Here is a 14,536-nt window from a genome sequence, read left to right as displayed (position 1 = left end):
AAATGAGACAACGCTACAAGCTCAGTTGCTTCAGTTAGCTTTTTTCAGTATTTGACTGATGGTCGTTAATAGTCTCCCACTTGGGTGGTAGGGGTGTGTCGTGCTTACGACCGACTGTGCGCGCAACCCAAACACAGTAACCACCTGACAGCTGAATGACTGGACCAAATAGGACTGAATAGCAGCCACACCTGTTTCCCATAACCCCTTGCACCTCTCCTGGGGAGGATTGTGCTGACTCTGCACATCCTCGCATGTATACCTCTGTTTAATATAAACGGTGACGCCACGGTGTGTCTGACTGATCCTTGCATCAGAAGCATGCTGGGATGCCGCTTACAAAGCTGGAAAAAAAAAACTCGACTCCTAAAAGCAGCAGGCAAAAAAGGGCCACGCTCAGCGGGGAATTAACCATGGAAATACCTGGCAGCCATTTTTACAGTGTAGTTGCATTTTACAGTGAGTCTCTCTCCGACAAAGTACAATCATGTGCATGCCAGTTGAATTAATTCAACAGGACACACAAGCTCGTCCTTCTACACGTTTTCAATGGCCATTCATCTGCTACCTCCTGATTCCCCTCAACCGACGGCCAAAACACATTTGTCCTCCAAAACATGGTCAGAAGTTCACCTAAACCTACCACTATGAAGCAGCTCACTGAATACATTTAGTGATAATACGATACATTATTCAGGAATCTGTTATTTACCTAAAATCAGCTGCACAACAAAATGATGAAGGATGGATTTAAAACCCAAATGAAAAATCTACAACTTCCTCAGGATCCAAACAAGGCATGGAATGCCAGAACATCGACATAAAGTCGTGTCCTAATTGCTTGACTGAACGGTACATTCGAGGTGTCCCCCACACCAAAATGCTTTAAAAGACATGCTAGCATACATGTAATACAGATATCATCTAAAGCAGGGGTGCTCATTAAGTCGATCGTGATCTACCGGTCGATCGCGGAGGTGGTACTGGTCGATTGCGGCGTGACATTAAAAAAATATCATCCCAGCATCAATGCCGTCACTTGATTGATATACAGGGCAGCCATTCAGATGACAACTGAATGTTGCCCTTCGGGTGACCAATCAAATCAAACAACGTCTCTAAGTGCAGCAGAACTTACGATGTCAGCCTATCATTCATCCCCGTTACTCGATTGACATACAGGACAACCAGTCAGATGACAACTGAATTTTGACCTTTAGGTCAACGATGCAAAGTGCTAAGCTAGTCAGCGAATTGCGTCAGATTTTAAGCCCTCGCTAAAGTTTATGGTCACTAAAATGAGTGAAGTAGCTGGACCAAGTAAAAAGGCAAAAACTGGACCAAGTAAAAAGGCAAAAAACATATCACTTCCATACGGAATGGGAGGTGGACTTTTTTTTCACAATGTCTTTTTCGAAGTGCGTTTGCCTGGCTAACCTGGCTATCAGCAGCTACTGTCCGGACTATGCAGCCCTGGCTGGTTCAATTCAGTGCAAGTCATCAAAGTAAACTCAGGTAATTACAAAAAATGTTAATAGTTAATTATGTGTGTTTTGCAATATTGGCTCATTTGGTTATGTAAGGTACATCAACATACATTGTACGTACAAATAATCCTCAATACATTTGAAAATAAATAGATGTTTTGCATTTTTGTAGTGGGTAGATCATTTTGACTCGGTCATTTTAAAAGTAGCTCGCATGCTGAAAAAGTGTGAGCACCCCTGGTCTAAAGTGTTAGAATTATTCCATAACTTACTGACAATTAGACCTGAAGTCCAATCTGTGCTGGCCATGCTTGTCCACCAGTTTGGCTGAAACTTTACACACAGGTGCTTGTCACTCCCTTAAAGGTCTGTACCAAATTCCGTGGTGATTTGACAAAAGTTCACCCTTGTATGGGCAGCAATTCAGGAGTAGAAGAGTTATCTTACACAAACAAACACAACTGTATCAATTAATCAATGAATTGATGATGACTTGATTATTCAATTACCGCAACGTCCCCTGATATTTAGCGTGCACAAACACTGCATTTACCCAACAGTATTTTTCAGCCATTGTGTTTTGATCTGACAAATCTTCAGTAAGTTTGATCAACTACAGCTTCTGCTTGGGACTGTTTGGACCGCGGCAACTATTTTAGGATTCATTGATTTGAAAAGGGGCGGCACGGCGATTGAGTGGTTAGCGCGCAGACCTCACAGCTAGGAGACCAGGTTCAATTCCACCCTCGGCCATCTCTGTGTGGAGTTTGCATTTCTCCCCGTGCATGTGTGGGTTTTCTCCAGGTACTCCGGTTTCCTCCCACATTCCAAAAACATGCTAGGTTAATTGGCGACTCCAAATTGTCCATAGGTATGAATGTGAGTGTGAATGGTTGTTTGTCTATATGTGCCCTGTGATTGGCTGGCCACCAGTCCAGGGTGTACCCCGCCTCTCGCCCGAAGACAGCTGGGATAGGCTCCAGCACCCCCCCGCGACCCTCGTGAGGAAAAGCGGTAGAAAATGAATGAATGAATGATTTGAAAAAGGGCGGCACGGCGGTAGAGTGGTTAGCGCGCAGACCTCACAGCTAGGAGACCAGGTTCAATTCCACCCTCGGCCATCTGTGTGTGGAGTTTGCATGTTCTCCCCGTGCATGCATGTTCTCCCACATTCCAAAAACATACTAGGTTAATTGGCCACTCCAAATAGGTATTCCATAGGTATGAATGTGAGTGTGAATGGTTGTTTGTCTATATGTGCCCTGTGCTTGGCTGGCGACCAGTCCAGGGTGTACCTCGCCTCTCGCCCGAAGACAGCTGGGATAGGCTCCAGCACCCCCCGCGACCCTCGTGAGGAAAAGCGGTAGAAAATGAATGAATGAATGAATGATTTGAAAAGGAAAAATTCAGCCTCTCAAACGCGAATATTTTCCTGAGTCATCCATGAAAGCTGTCATCTATTATCCTTGTGTTTTGGCCAAAACAAGATATTCACACACATCAGCTTTGACTTTGGGAAACAATGATATGTTGCGGACCAAACCACCAACTGTGCTTGGCTCATATTGATTTGATCGGTACAGGACGTAACTGATTACTCAATTAATCAAAACAACAGCCCTAAAAACAAATACATAGAATCAGACAGCGGCCAAACATATTTCTGTGCATCCACCATGTATCCAGTAGAATAGCTGTCAGAGAAGTTTGAATTTAACAAAACATGTATTATTTCCGTTGTAGACTGTAGAATTGCACTGCTTCATATAGATTTTGCATGAGAAGGGCAAACTGTTGTTAATAAAAGTACAAATCTGACCTGGATTAGTATTAAAAAACAGACAAAAGCGAATGTTTCAACAAGACGAGACATCCAGTTGGGGTGAGATAAGGTGAAATTGGACGCTCTGAAACGTGACTTTTGTGTGTGCAGCAAAGTCGGGTCAGCCATGTGTTTTCCAGGATACACACACGGAGCTGCCAGGCACTTTTTTTAATGACAGGAGGGCCAATGAGAAATGTGACATCATCTATCATTACACTCACTTCACGCAAGGAATGAATTTGACCAGTCGAGTCAGGACCTCTGCTTAGTATCTGTAAAGCATTACTGCAAAAAATTACTGCAAAAAAATGTGGGTGAAATCACAAGTAAAAGGCAGGAAGGCGGGCAGGCAGACGGTTACTCCTGCTTCATTCAGCAGCGTGAGCGATAAATCTCAGGCGTTATTGTCTTCTAATTTATTGTAGCCAGTGTCCAGAGGGAGATAAGCTACAACTAGAAGTCCCAGCTCTGAATTCACCAATGGACCACCACGGAGCACTTTTCTCTGCGGAGCCTTTTCACGGTCACATCTGTCAGGGAAGGGGAAGCGACGGGTGGAGTCCTACAGAAGCTGGTGACCACAAGCCGCTCGCTCGCTGTTAAGCACCACACTCCGCCAGCAGGTCCCACAATAAAGTGACAATCATCTGTGGATGGAGGAAAACGCTGCATGCGCTTTAACGAGATCAAGATTTGCAGTGTGCTGCTTCACAGCTGAGATTAAAAAAGGTCATCAGAGAAGATCAGATGAATGCAACAGCTGAGGCCAGAGATGTTTCGCAAAAAAAAAACATCCTCTGTGGACAATTAACACTTGCCGCTGGACGAAATGTTCAGTGTCGGGATGGAAAGGGATTAGTGGTTTTTGAGAGATCAAAAAAGAAAGTACAATTTTTGGCTAAAGACAAACGAGTTTATTGTCAAATCCAGTATGGAGGGATCTCTGGGAGTCTACACACACCACCCAGCCGGGCGGAAGCACTTGCAAGCGGCGTCGAGAACATCAACAAAACGTGAGGAAGGCACAGAGGAATACGAACATAATGCTAGCAAAGCGCAGACTCTCCTTACCGAGCATTTATTTTGCTATTTTGCGGTCTTTGGTAAATAAAATGAACATGTTTGTTAAGCACAGCATCAAAAACTAGCATATCGTTTATATGGATATTGATGCGGAGGTCTCGTACCGCCCAAGTGCAAGCTAGTTCCGGCGGCTCTGCATCTTCTGCTGCGTTATTAGTGTTTAATAGTGCTTTATTTATTACTTTCTTGTTGTTTTTTTGTGCCATAGCGACCCCTTAAGCAAGTGTGCGGCTATGGATGTTCATCTTGTTACGTTTGTAGTTTGCGTTTGCTGCATTGTTTACACTCGGCAGCAGCTGTTAGCTTTGACTACCCTTTTGCTACGCGGAGCGATCGTAGATCCCCGCAAAAATATGGAGGAGAGGTGGCATAGCAGGAGTAAAACAGCAAAAAAGACTGTATAAAGGTTGCTGGATAAAGATGGTATCAACCAAGTTTACCGTCTGTCGTCATGGGGAACATAAGATGGAAGTGCCCACGCCGCTAGCCCGGCTGCAGAGAGACTACTGTGGGTGCCGCATGATTGCACTGAAGATTGAACAGCATATTTAACTTTTTCTGTATTTATTCAAAGATAATGTACCATTTTATTTCAGTGGCTATTGTTCTACAAGATTGTTTACATTTTAATAAAACGTTCATGCATATTTGGTTTTGACTTTTGTCCAAACAACTTTTGTCTAAAAAATATGGGGATATATTGTGTAGCCATAGTCAACCTAAATATATCGGCATATGAGTTTTGGTCCATATCACCCACCCCAATGTGTTACGATTCCACATTATCCACAGTAAGAGACTTTTGGCCTGCAGTGTTAGAATTTTCACATGACTAAACAGCAAAAAACTGGACAACACAACTGAGCTAGTCGCCCGTCTAACACTTTGGGCTGACACTAAATGAGACTAAATCCATAAAAGCATTGTTGTTGCACACTTACCATGTTCAGTTGTTTATCGGAGTGTTTGTCACAGTTTATAGGGATCACCGTTTAAAAATATATACAGTATATATCCGCCGTAAAAGCCATAACAGTGTAAAACTAAATGGAGTGAGGTTCCCCTGGCTGGCAAAGTTAGCTCCCCCACTAACTTTGATCCATTTCCAGCATGTTTACATGCTTATATCTCTCAACAAAAATCAGTGAGATTGAGTTAAGAGCCAGATCAGAGCCTCAGGCTATACTGCCACCTTTCTGTTGCACAAAACTTTCATGGTTAGCAAAATATCGCATAATTTCTTCTGGAACGAAAATGTCAGTGGAAAAACATCCTCTCTTCTGTATTTTCTGCCAATCTAAAATGAATAACATTTGCTTCAAATAACAAATGCCAACTAAGCTATTGGAATAATGAAAACCAGTTCAGAATGTCCATCTGTACAATCAATGTCAACATAGAAACGTTAAAGCTACGTAGTTATTAACTGCTTCTTGTTTTTCATTAACACCCATCAGCCGTAAATCCTTAATGAATTAACTCTGTCACTGCGTGACCTTCGAAAAAATCTATTTCTGCTTTGAGCCTGTAATTTTGGTGGCTCCATTACTGCAATATTTATTTAGATGTGAATTATGCCGCCGATCAAACCAAACCACCGTACTATGGTCTTCAATTAAGAGACCTCACAGTTCTAAGCTCCGCCCTTGCTAGTATCCACCCCCACCTCGACACTCCCAACAACTCCAGCCCCGCTCCGGGGTTCCTAAAAATGACAGCATCAAGTTTTACCGTTTCTGTCACTGAGCCATTCTTATGCTCAGATAGCCTCGGCAACACAGACTACAACGAGATGTCAATGGTAGGGTTTCTGGTCCAAAACACAACAGGCTACTTTTGCTGAATCGGTTTGTGTCCACATGAATCCATGAACCTGGACACCAATGGAACTATCTGGTCCTATGGTACAACTTGTTTGGAAGCTAATCAGCAAAGTTTACTTCAGTGCAGTGTGCTTTGTTGATTTATGAAGCAGGTTTTGTGGCTACTATCTGAAAAAATGAGCTTAAAAAAAGGTATACAATGCAGAGATTACACTTGTGGCAACAATTGAGACGTTACATACAAAGACCCAACGATCAAAGGCCCAACGATCAATCAGCCTGATTCTAGAAATATCATAAGCATTTCAGTCAGTGAGAATGTCATGATACATCATTAAAGCTTTATGGATCAAGGAAAACACATGTAATCTGGAAATTCCTTATTTTATGATGCTGGGAAGTGTAAATTGCAGTGTGACAGTAAATGTCAAACGCGGCACTATAAAAATGGTTTCAACTGATCCAAAGAATTTGTCTAAGAATATTACATATAGTTTTGCTGTCAAATGGTGACCTCAAATATGGAGAATGTGTCAAGACTACATAATTATATAGCGCTGCTATAACTAATTAAGAGTAATTTTAGGAAATAAGGGGTAAAATGTACTAAATAGTTTTATGTGAAAAACTGCTGGAGTACAGATTTTAATTCAAATTGTACACTGTATTGCAAAAGGTCAATCCAATTTTCTTTTTGAAAAGACTGTTACTGTGGTCGTACTTAAAGTAGTTTCTCATTTAACAACAGACCATGATAGTACCATATCTACAACAAACAAAGTTAGTTTATCACCCCACATCTTTTCCTTCCTTTCTAGGTCTTTGCCAGCCCGACTAGGCATCATAACAAGTTTGTGGCAGTCCATCTAGGCAGCAAATGAAATGATACTAATGTAGGGCCCTATAATTTCCGCGTTCGCGGAATCGCGGACGGAATCGCGGAATTGGACAATAAAAACGGAAATTATTTTGAATGTGGAATATCGCGGAAATGCTGTTTTCATGAGAAAGAGGAACATAAACCTGGGGAATCGTTCCCGGAGGTCGGTAATCAATGTGACACAATACCTGCCTACCGCCCTTTTTCAAACATGGCACTCCCCCCGTCTGCGAAGAAGTTGCGCAATACCACACTAACACCGAAATACAGAGGCGAGCAGTACCCAGGTGACTTCTATGTATCTGGTGACATGTTATTTTGTACTTTCTGTCAACACTCAGTTGACTGGAAGCGAAAAAACACATGTGATGACCACTTGTTATCCAAAAGTCATCTAAAAAAAAAAAAAAGAAACGCATAGCGCTAACGCTAGCAGGCAGCCCCGACAGACATGCGTTACTGCCTCGTTCAAGTCTGCGGACTTAAGAAAAGACTTTGTCGAGGATTTTGTGAGCATGTGTGCTGAGGCCGACATCCCCTTGGAGAAGTTGGGAAAAATACGTCCTTTTCTCGTGAAGCACTGCAAACAGGGAGGAGCGCTGCCTGAAAATGCCAGCAGCCTCCGACAACTTCACCTCCCCCGAGTGTTTGAGCAACACATCTCCTCTGTGCTCCAGAAGATCCGGGGGAAAAAAATTCTCTGTTGTTGTGGATGAGACCACTGATGTACACTGATGTACTGATATACACTGTCAAGTATATTTTCGCTTGAAGAGAAAAGGCTGGTTGAGCACTTTATTATTTTTTAATATATCATTTGTTTTCACTTCAAACATTTTTTATTTGAAGTACCTAGTGCAATGTTGTGTTACATGATGCAGTAGTAAAGTATTGAGGAAAAGTGCAATATTGTGTCGCCTCAATGAATGTAAGTTCATTTCTAATTAATTAGTGTGCATTTTATTCATAAACATTATTAAAACACACTCTTTTGTGGTAAAATGAGTAAAAGGTAAAACAAAAATGGAATTCCAAAAAATTAAAACGGAAAAAACGGAATTTGGGAAAAAATAAAACGGAATTTATAGAGCCCTACTAATGAAATGATACTAAACCGCGGTTTCCCACGTCTTACGTGTATTTAGCTAGACAAGGTAACACAAATATTTTACTTTTACTTCAGTGCACTTCTTCAAAGCCAGTGATAAACATGTCCATTAGTGACATCATTGAGCAGGTGTTCGAAAGGAAGCTTGCACACATACCATACATATGGAATTGGAATTGACATTTTATGTTTGGTTTTTAGGTTTCAGTAGCCTAAAAGCATTCAGACAGACATCAGTCAGACATTGTACCCCTTTAGTTGTGTCTAGTAATCCTAGTTTAGGACTGGGATGCAGGAACAAAACCCCCCAGGCTGCACTACTCGAGACAAAGTCTGTAGAGGAGAGGAATGGAGGGGGTGAATCTCCAGCTGGCATTCAGCCCAAACCCAGGTCAATACTTCCAGAGACTCTGCGACTGCAGTGCCTCCCTTGGAGTAGGTCTTCATTTCCCCCTGCCTCCTTCACGCCTGAAGGGGGGGGGGGTCTGTGCTGCCTTCCTTTAGTCAGTCCAACCATATGCATCCCAGCATTCACACTGGCAAAACATTGTCATCTTTTATACCCATTTTGGATCACTTTCTCTGGTAACTCTCTGGGTGAACGCTACCTACGCTAAAACAGATGTCCCAAACAGGGTTATTTCTAACACGTTTCTGCCAAAAAAAGTGAGTATGTGACCTCATGGTGATCTAATGTTATTGTCATGTACCGATATGCAAAACAAAGAAAGCCAAGTATCAAATGAAAACACAAATGGAGTGTTTTCCAGAGAGACGATGATAATAGCGTGGTTTGATGAGCATCTGTGACACGGTGCAGCGTGTTTTTAACCTTCCATTCTGCTGGTGAGTCTTGTTTGGTATTGGTCAGCGAGACAAAACCCTTACACAAGTAATGAGTGTCAGCAAAGCAAACCAGGGATTTGCCATATTAGATGACTGAAAGCAACAAAATCATCAGCCTTGTTTTGGTAGTGGTCCGCATGGGAATGTGAGCAACAGTGCCGATGTGGAATGTTCTGGATAGGTCCTTTAACTTGAATACAAAATGACGGAACAGTGAACTTCTCCATGCACACAACACAAAAAGGGATTTGGCACGTCAGCATGCCTGGAAACGACAAAATCATGTTTTACAAAATCGTATATCGACTTGCCATTCTGAGATGCTTTGCAGAGTCTATTATGACCTATTTTGACCAAACACAATACGGAATTGCTTTTTGTTACGCGTACAGTTAGTGTAATATAATTAATAATAAATCATACTTTCAGAACATGCTGAGCTGCGGACCAAAAATGGCCCTGAGCTGCACTTTGGGTACTCCTGATATACAAGAAATATAATTTCCAAAATTGATACACAATTAGGGGCGGCACGGTGGTCGAGTGGTTAGCGCGCAGACCTCACAGCTAGGAGACCAGGGTTCAATTCCACCCTCGGGCATCTCTGTGTGGAGTTTGCATGTTCTCCCCGTGCATGCGTGGGTTTTCTCCGGGTACTCCGGTTTCCTCCCACATTCCAAAAACATGCTAGGTTAATTAGCGACTCCAAATTGTCCATAGGTATGAATGTGAGTGTGAATGGTTGTTTGTCTATATGTGCCCTGTGATTGGCTGGCGACCAGTCCAGGGTGTACCCCGCCTCTCACCCGAAGACAGCTGGGATGGGCTCCAGCACCCCCCGCGACCCTCGTGAGGAAAAAGCGGTAGAAAATGAATGAATGAATGATACACAATTACATGTAATTTAACATTATTAAATAAAAGTATATATTACTGTATTGTTTTTCTCTGTCAGAATGTTTAGCGGCCCGGTTAGGCTCCGCCCACTAACCGTACGGACTGCGTCCCAGTGCTTGGAGACCCCTGCTGTAATGTGGCATCCATGGAAGATTAAGAAGAGCTGAACGACTAGAGTGAAAAGCGTTGTGAAAGTTTTGCTCAATGGCGTCCCAGTTAACGCGGCGATGATGATAACGAGTGTGTTGTTAACATAGTTGATGGAGAGAGGCAGCCAAAGTGAAGACAGATTGTTTGGTTAGCTTCAACGCAAGCTAGCGGACACGACTCGCCGGTCAAAGGCGACGGTTCCGAGGAAAAGAGACACAACTTCTGTCGAAAATAAATAAATAAAAACCCCTTAAGCAATGGGGTTCAACTCAACAACTCACCGGGGAGTCCGTAAAAGACGAGTAGCGCTGTGAAAAGTCGCAGTCCAAGCGACCGTACTCTCTCCATGGCTCCGCAGACTGGACTGTGTGAGTGTCCCACCAAGACTGACTGACTGCCTGCCTCTCACTCCCAGGCTTCCTGCCTCCACATGGGCTGTACCAATTGGTTTGTGCTGCTCAACCAGCGAGACTCCCCTCAGCACTGCAAACTTGTGTTCCCCTGCCAAGAGGCTGGACTGTGGGCTCCGGAGTGATCAAAGCTGAGATAAAGGTACTGATGTTACAATGAACATCATGGCGCTCACTCAGCTCAATCAGATGACTCTGATGATGCTCGCTGATAGTTCAGATCTGTCATTTTTCAACAAAGGTTGTTCAGTTATCCTCCAAAATAGCCCACGCTTCACTCTTACTGTGATTGTTTGGAGTCTTGACTGCTCCTTTAAGTTGCAAACTATTCACTTTCCAACTAAAATGTACCATATTATACAAAGAAAATACATTAGTTTATTGGCCGGCACGGTGGTCTCGTGGTTAGCGTGCAGACCTCACAGCTAGGAGACCAGGGTTCAATTCCACCCTCGGCCATCTCTGTGTGGAGTTTGCATGTTCTCCCCGTGCATGCGTGGGTTTTCTCCGGGTACTCCGGTTTCCTCCCCCATTCCAAAAACATGCTAGGTTAATTGGCGACTCCAAATTGTCCATAGGTATGAATGTGAGTGTGAATGGTTGTTTGTCTATATGTGCCCTGTGATTGGCTGGCGACCAGTCCAGGGTGTACCCCGCCTCTCGCCCGAAGACAGCTGGGATAGGCTCCAGTCAACTAAATGTATTTATTGATATTGTTAAAATTGGCATTATGGAGTTGTTATTGTCGATTGTTGCTGACTTTCAGCTGAGAAAGGATGGTCATCTTCAATATTTGTCCAGTTCCTTAATGTCTTCAACAACAAGTACTTTGGATCCCTCCTCTATTTAACGTGTAGATTATGAACTGAAATGGTTGCCGTGACAGAGTTTACTCTTTGTTTTGAATTCTTTGGCAGCCCATTTAGCCAGTAAATTAGTTGGGGAGCCTAATCCCAACAAAATCCCAACTAATTTTGGCTGGAAAGCCAATCACTTTACAGCCAATTTCTACTATAGTAGACACCAAACTTAGTCTAAGGTTAGTTTAAGGTTTTTAAATCTTTGGCAGCCTTTTTATGCAGCAAACTAGTTTGTTCACTCGGTTCACTTTCTATCGGTCAGCAACTTATTGGTCAAATAAGTTCCCTTTTTATAACAGAAAATGATAAAAAAATATTGCTCTTACAGTGCTTACGTTCTGTTTGAATTCTTTGGCAGCCCGTTTAGGCAGGAAATTGGTTGCGGAACCTCATTCCAATCACGTTCCAGCCAAATTGTACTACAGTAGAGAACAAACAAGTCTATAGTAAAAATTGTTCCATGACGTCATCTCTTACAGTGTTTTTTCTTTTTCTTTTGAATTATTTGGCAGCCTGTTTAGGCAGTCGACTAGTCGGGGAACCTCACTCTGTTCACGTTATATTGGTCAACAACAAACTTGCTGATTTTATAACAGAAAATGGTACATATTTTATAACGGAAAATTGTCAAAATTATGATCTTACAGTGTTTACTTTCTGTTTTGAATTCATTGGCAACCTGTTTAGGCGGCAGTTTAATTCCATTCACTTTGTAGCCAAAATGTACAATACTAGAGAACAAACCTGGTTAGTTTATGGTCCAAAATTGTCCAGACTTCTTCTCTTACAGTCTTTACTTTCTGTTTTTAATTCTTTGGCAGCCCGTTTAGGCAGTGAATTAGTTGTGGAACCGCATTCCATTCACTTCCCAGCTAAAAAGTACAATACTAGACCACAAACTTGGTTAGTCTATGGTCCAAAATGGTCCTGACTTATTCTCTTAAAGTGTCTTAACTTTCTGTTTTGAATTCTTTGGCAGGTCATTTCGGCAGTCGGAGAACCTCATTCTATTCACCTTTCAGCCCAAAAGTCCAATATTAGAGAACAAACTTGGTTAATCTGTAGTCCAAAATGGTCCAGACTTCTTCTTGACTTCATCTTCGTTTTTACTCACTTACTTTGAATTCTGCAGCCTGTAGGCAGAAAACTATTTTGGTAACCTCACTCTGTTCACTTTTCATTGAACAACAACAAAGTTGCTTTTGTTATTTATTTTTTTTTACATAAAATTGTAAAAAATGTCGCTGTTGCAGTGTTTACTTTTGGTTTTGAATTCTTTCACAGCCCGTTCAGGTACCAATTTAGTTGGAGAACCTCATTCCATTCACTTTCCGGCCCAAAAAGTCTGACAACAAACTTATTCTAAGGTACAAAATGTCCCATGATATCCTCCCTCACATTGTTTTTACGATCTGCTTTGAATTCTTAGCCAGCCTGTTTCGGAAGCATCCAGCATCTGTACTCACTTCAATCACCTTTTCAGTCAAAAACCAATTTATGGGACAATTGAACAAAAATATATAGTATAATAATCTGCAACATACATATACCAATATCATCATTGAGGTTTATGGTATTAAAGTGACATATTAAATATTACATAATTCCGAGTCTCCCCTTTTATGGGGTGTCAACATCTTCTCTAAATCCTTGTATTATGCCAGATTAAATATCCTCTAATCAGATTACTGGAGATGTATTACATGCCATTCATGCAAAACAATGGCTGGGGAAAATGGGGGGGGGGGGGGGGGGGGGATTTTGCTCTGGGAGACTGCATTGTAAATCTTGTGGGAACTATTTAAAGCAAAATATTGTGTGGGATATTGATTTGTTCAGTATTTGATGTGTACAGATAATGTCCACTTTTGTGTCCAGCAAGTCTTTGGGGTGTTGTCAAGGAGCATCACTGAGCGATTGGTGTAAAAATAGCATAAACAAGGAAGTGAAAGTTAATATAAAACCATTGGAGATCACTTCCTGAAGGACAAATCAGTCACGTGTATGTCATAGGGGGGAATAAACTTTATACTGCTTAACCCTTTAGCTATTTATTTTTGTTATCATTTACAGTACTGACATGGGCTGACTACTGCTTGTCAGTACTTTGAGGGACATATATTTATTCATTTAAGCAAAAGTACCCCTTTCAATTGGATTTGCTGATGTTGAGACATTATTGATTATGGTGGGTCTGTGTCTGTTATGAAGTCCTAGGACTTCAGTGGGACTAACGTTAGCACACCATCCACACCCTCTGGTGCGTTATTTATATCCCGATGGAGCATAAATAAATCCTAAGGTGGGGAAATGGTGCCCTTTCCAACAATCAATCCACGCTCCCTCTGGGGTGGCTAACACAACTCATTAATGTCTCAGATGATAATTGCGTTCATAACACACAGGTTTATTAACGCCATTCATTTCAGCTGTATACAGCAGCTATGTCCAGAACGTGAACACACCACCATTCCTCCATTGAAATAGGATGAGAAAATGTTATACGTTGTTATAATGTTATAACGTTATACAACTTGGGAGTTCACGTGTGTTTTGTTGTTTTTGTGATGCTACCACGGCAGGGTAGCGGTGGAGGTTAGAATAAGTAGGAGGTAAATTGTGACCTGAAACATGGAATCAAAAATGGAATTCCCTGCCACAATATGAGCAGTGCGGCACGGTGGTCGAGTGGTTAGCGCGCAGACCTCACAGCTAGGAGACCAGGGTTCAATTCCACCCTCGGCCATCTCTGTGTGGAGTTTGCATGTTCTCCCCGTGCATGCGTGGGTTTTCTCCGGGTACTCCGGTTTCCTCCCACATTCCAAAAACATGCTAGATTAATTGGTGACTCCAAATTGTCCATAGGTATGAATGTGAATGGTTGTTTGTCTATAAGTGCCTTGTGATTGGCTGGCGACCAGTCCAGGGTGTACCCCGCCTCTCGCCCAAAGACAGCTGGGATAGGCTCCAGCACCCCCCGCGACCCTCGTGAGGAAAAAGCGGTAGAAAATGAATGAATGAATGAATATGAGCAGTCATATATAGGTCAACTGTGATGATAACCATAGACTCACTGCAACAAAATGAGCAATAATGGCGGTTGAGGGGTCAGGTGTGATAATAACCATCCATCCATTTTCTACCGCTTATCCTCATGAAAGGTGCTG

The 14,536-nt window shown here is 42.3% G+C and overlaps 1 protein-coding gene across 1 annotated transcript in view; it reads right to left on the bottom strand.

Annotated features, from left to right (window-relative positions):
* The window catches only part of nectin3a (nectin cell adhesion molecule 3a), a 42,294-nt gene extending 31,606 nt beyond the window's left edge, over nucleotides 1-10,688 (bottom strand). The window contains exon 1 of the mRNA XM_058080793.1: nucleotides 10,381-10,688. Within this exon, the coding sequence (XP_057936776.1) occupies nucleotides 10,381-10,447 (67 nt within the window). The 5' untranslated portion in view covers nucleotides 10,448-10,688. The remainder of the gene's footprint in view (nucleotides 1-10,380) is intronic.
* Between the last annotated feature and the right edge of the window lie 3,848 nt (nucleotides 10,689-14,536).

This window comes from Doryrhamphus excisus, chromosome 8 (genome assembly GCF_030265055.1).
Source record: "Doryrhamphus excisus isolate RoL2022-K1 chromosome 8, RoL_Dexc_1.0, whole genome shotgun sequence".
Classification (NCBI taxonomy): Eukaryota; Metazoa; Chordata; class Actinopteri; order Syngnathiformes; family Syngnathidae; genus Doryrhamphus; species Doryrhamphus excisus.
This window is presented reverse-complemented; position numbering and strand designations above follow the sequence as displayed.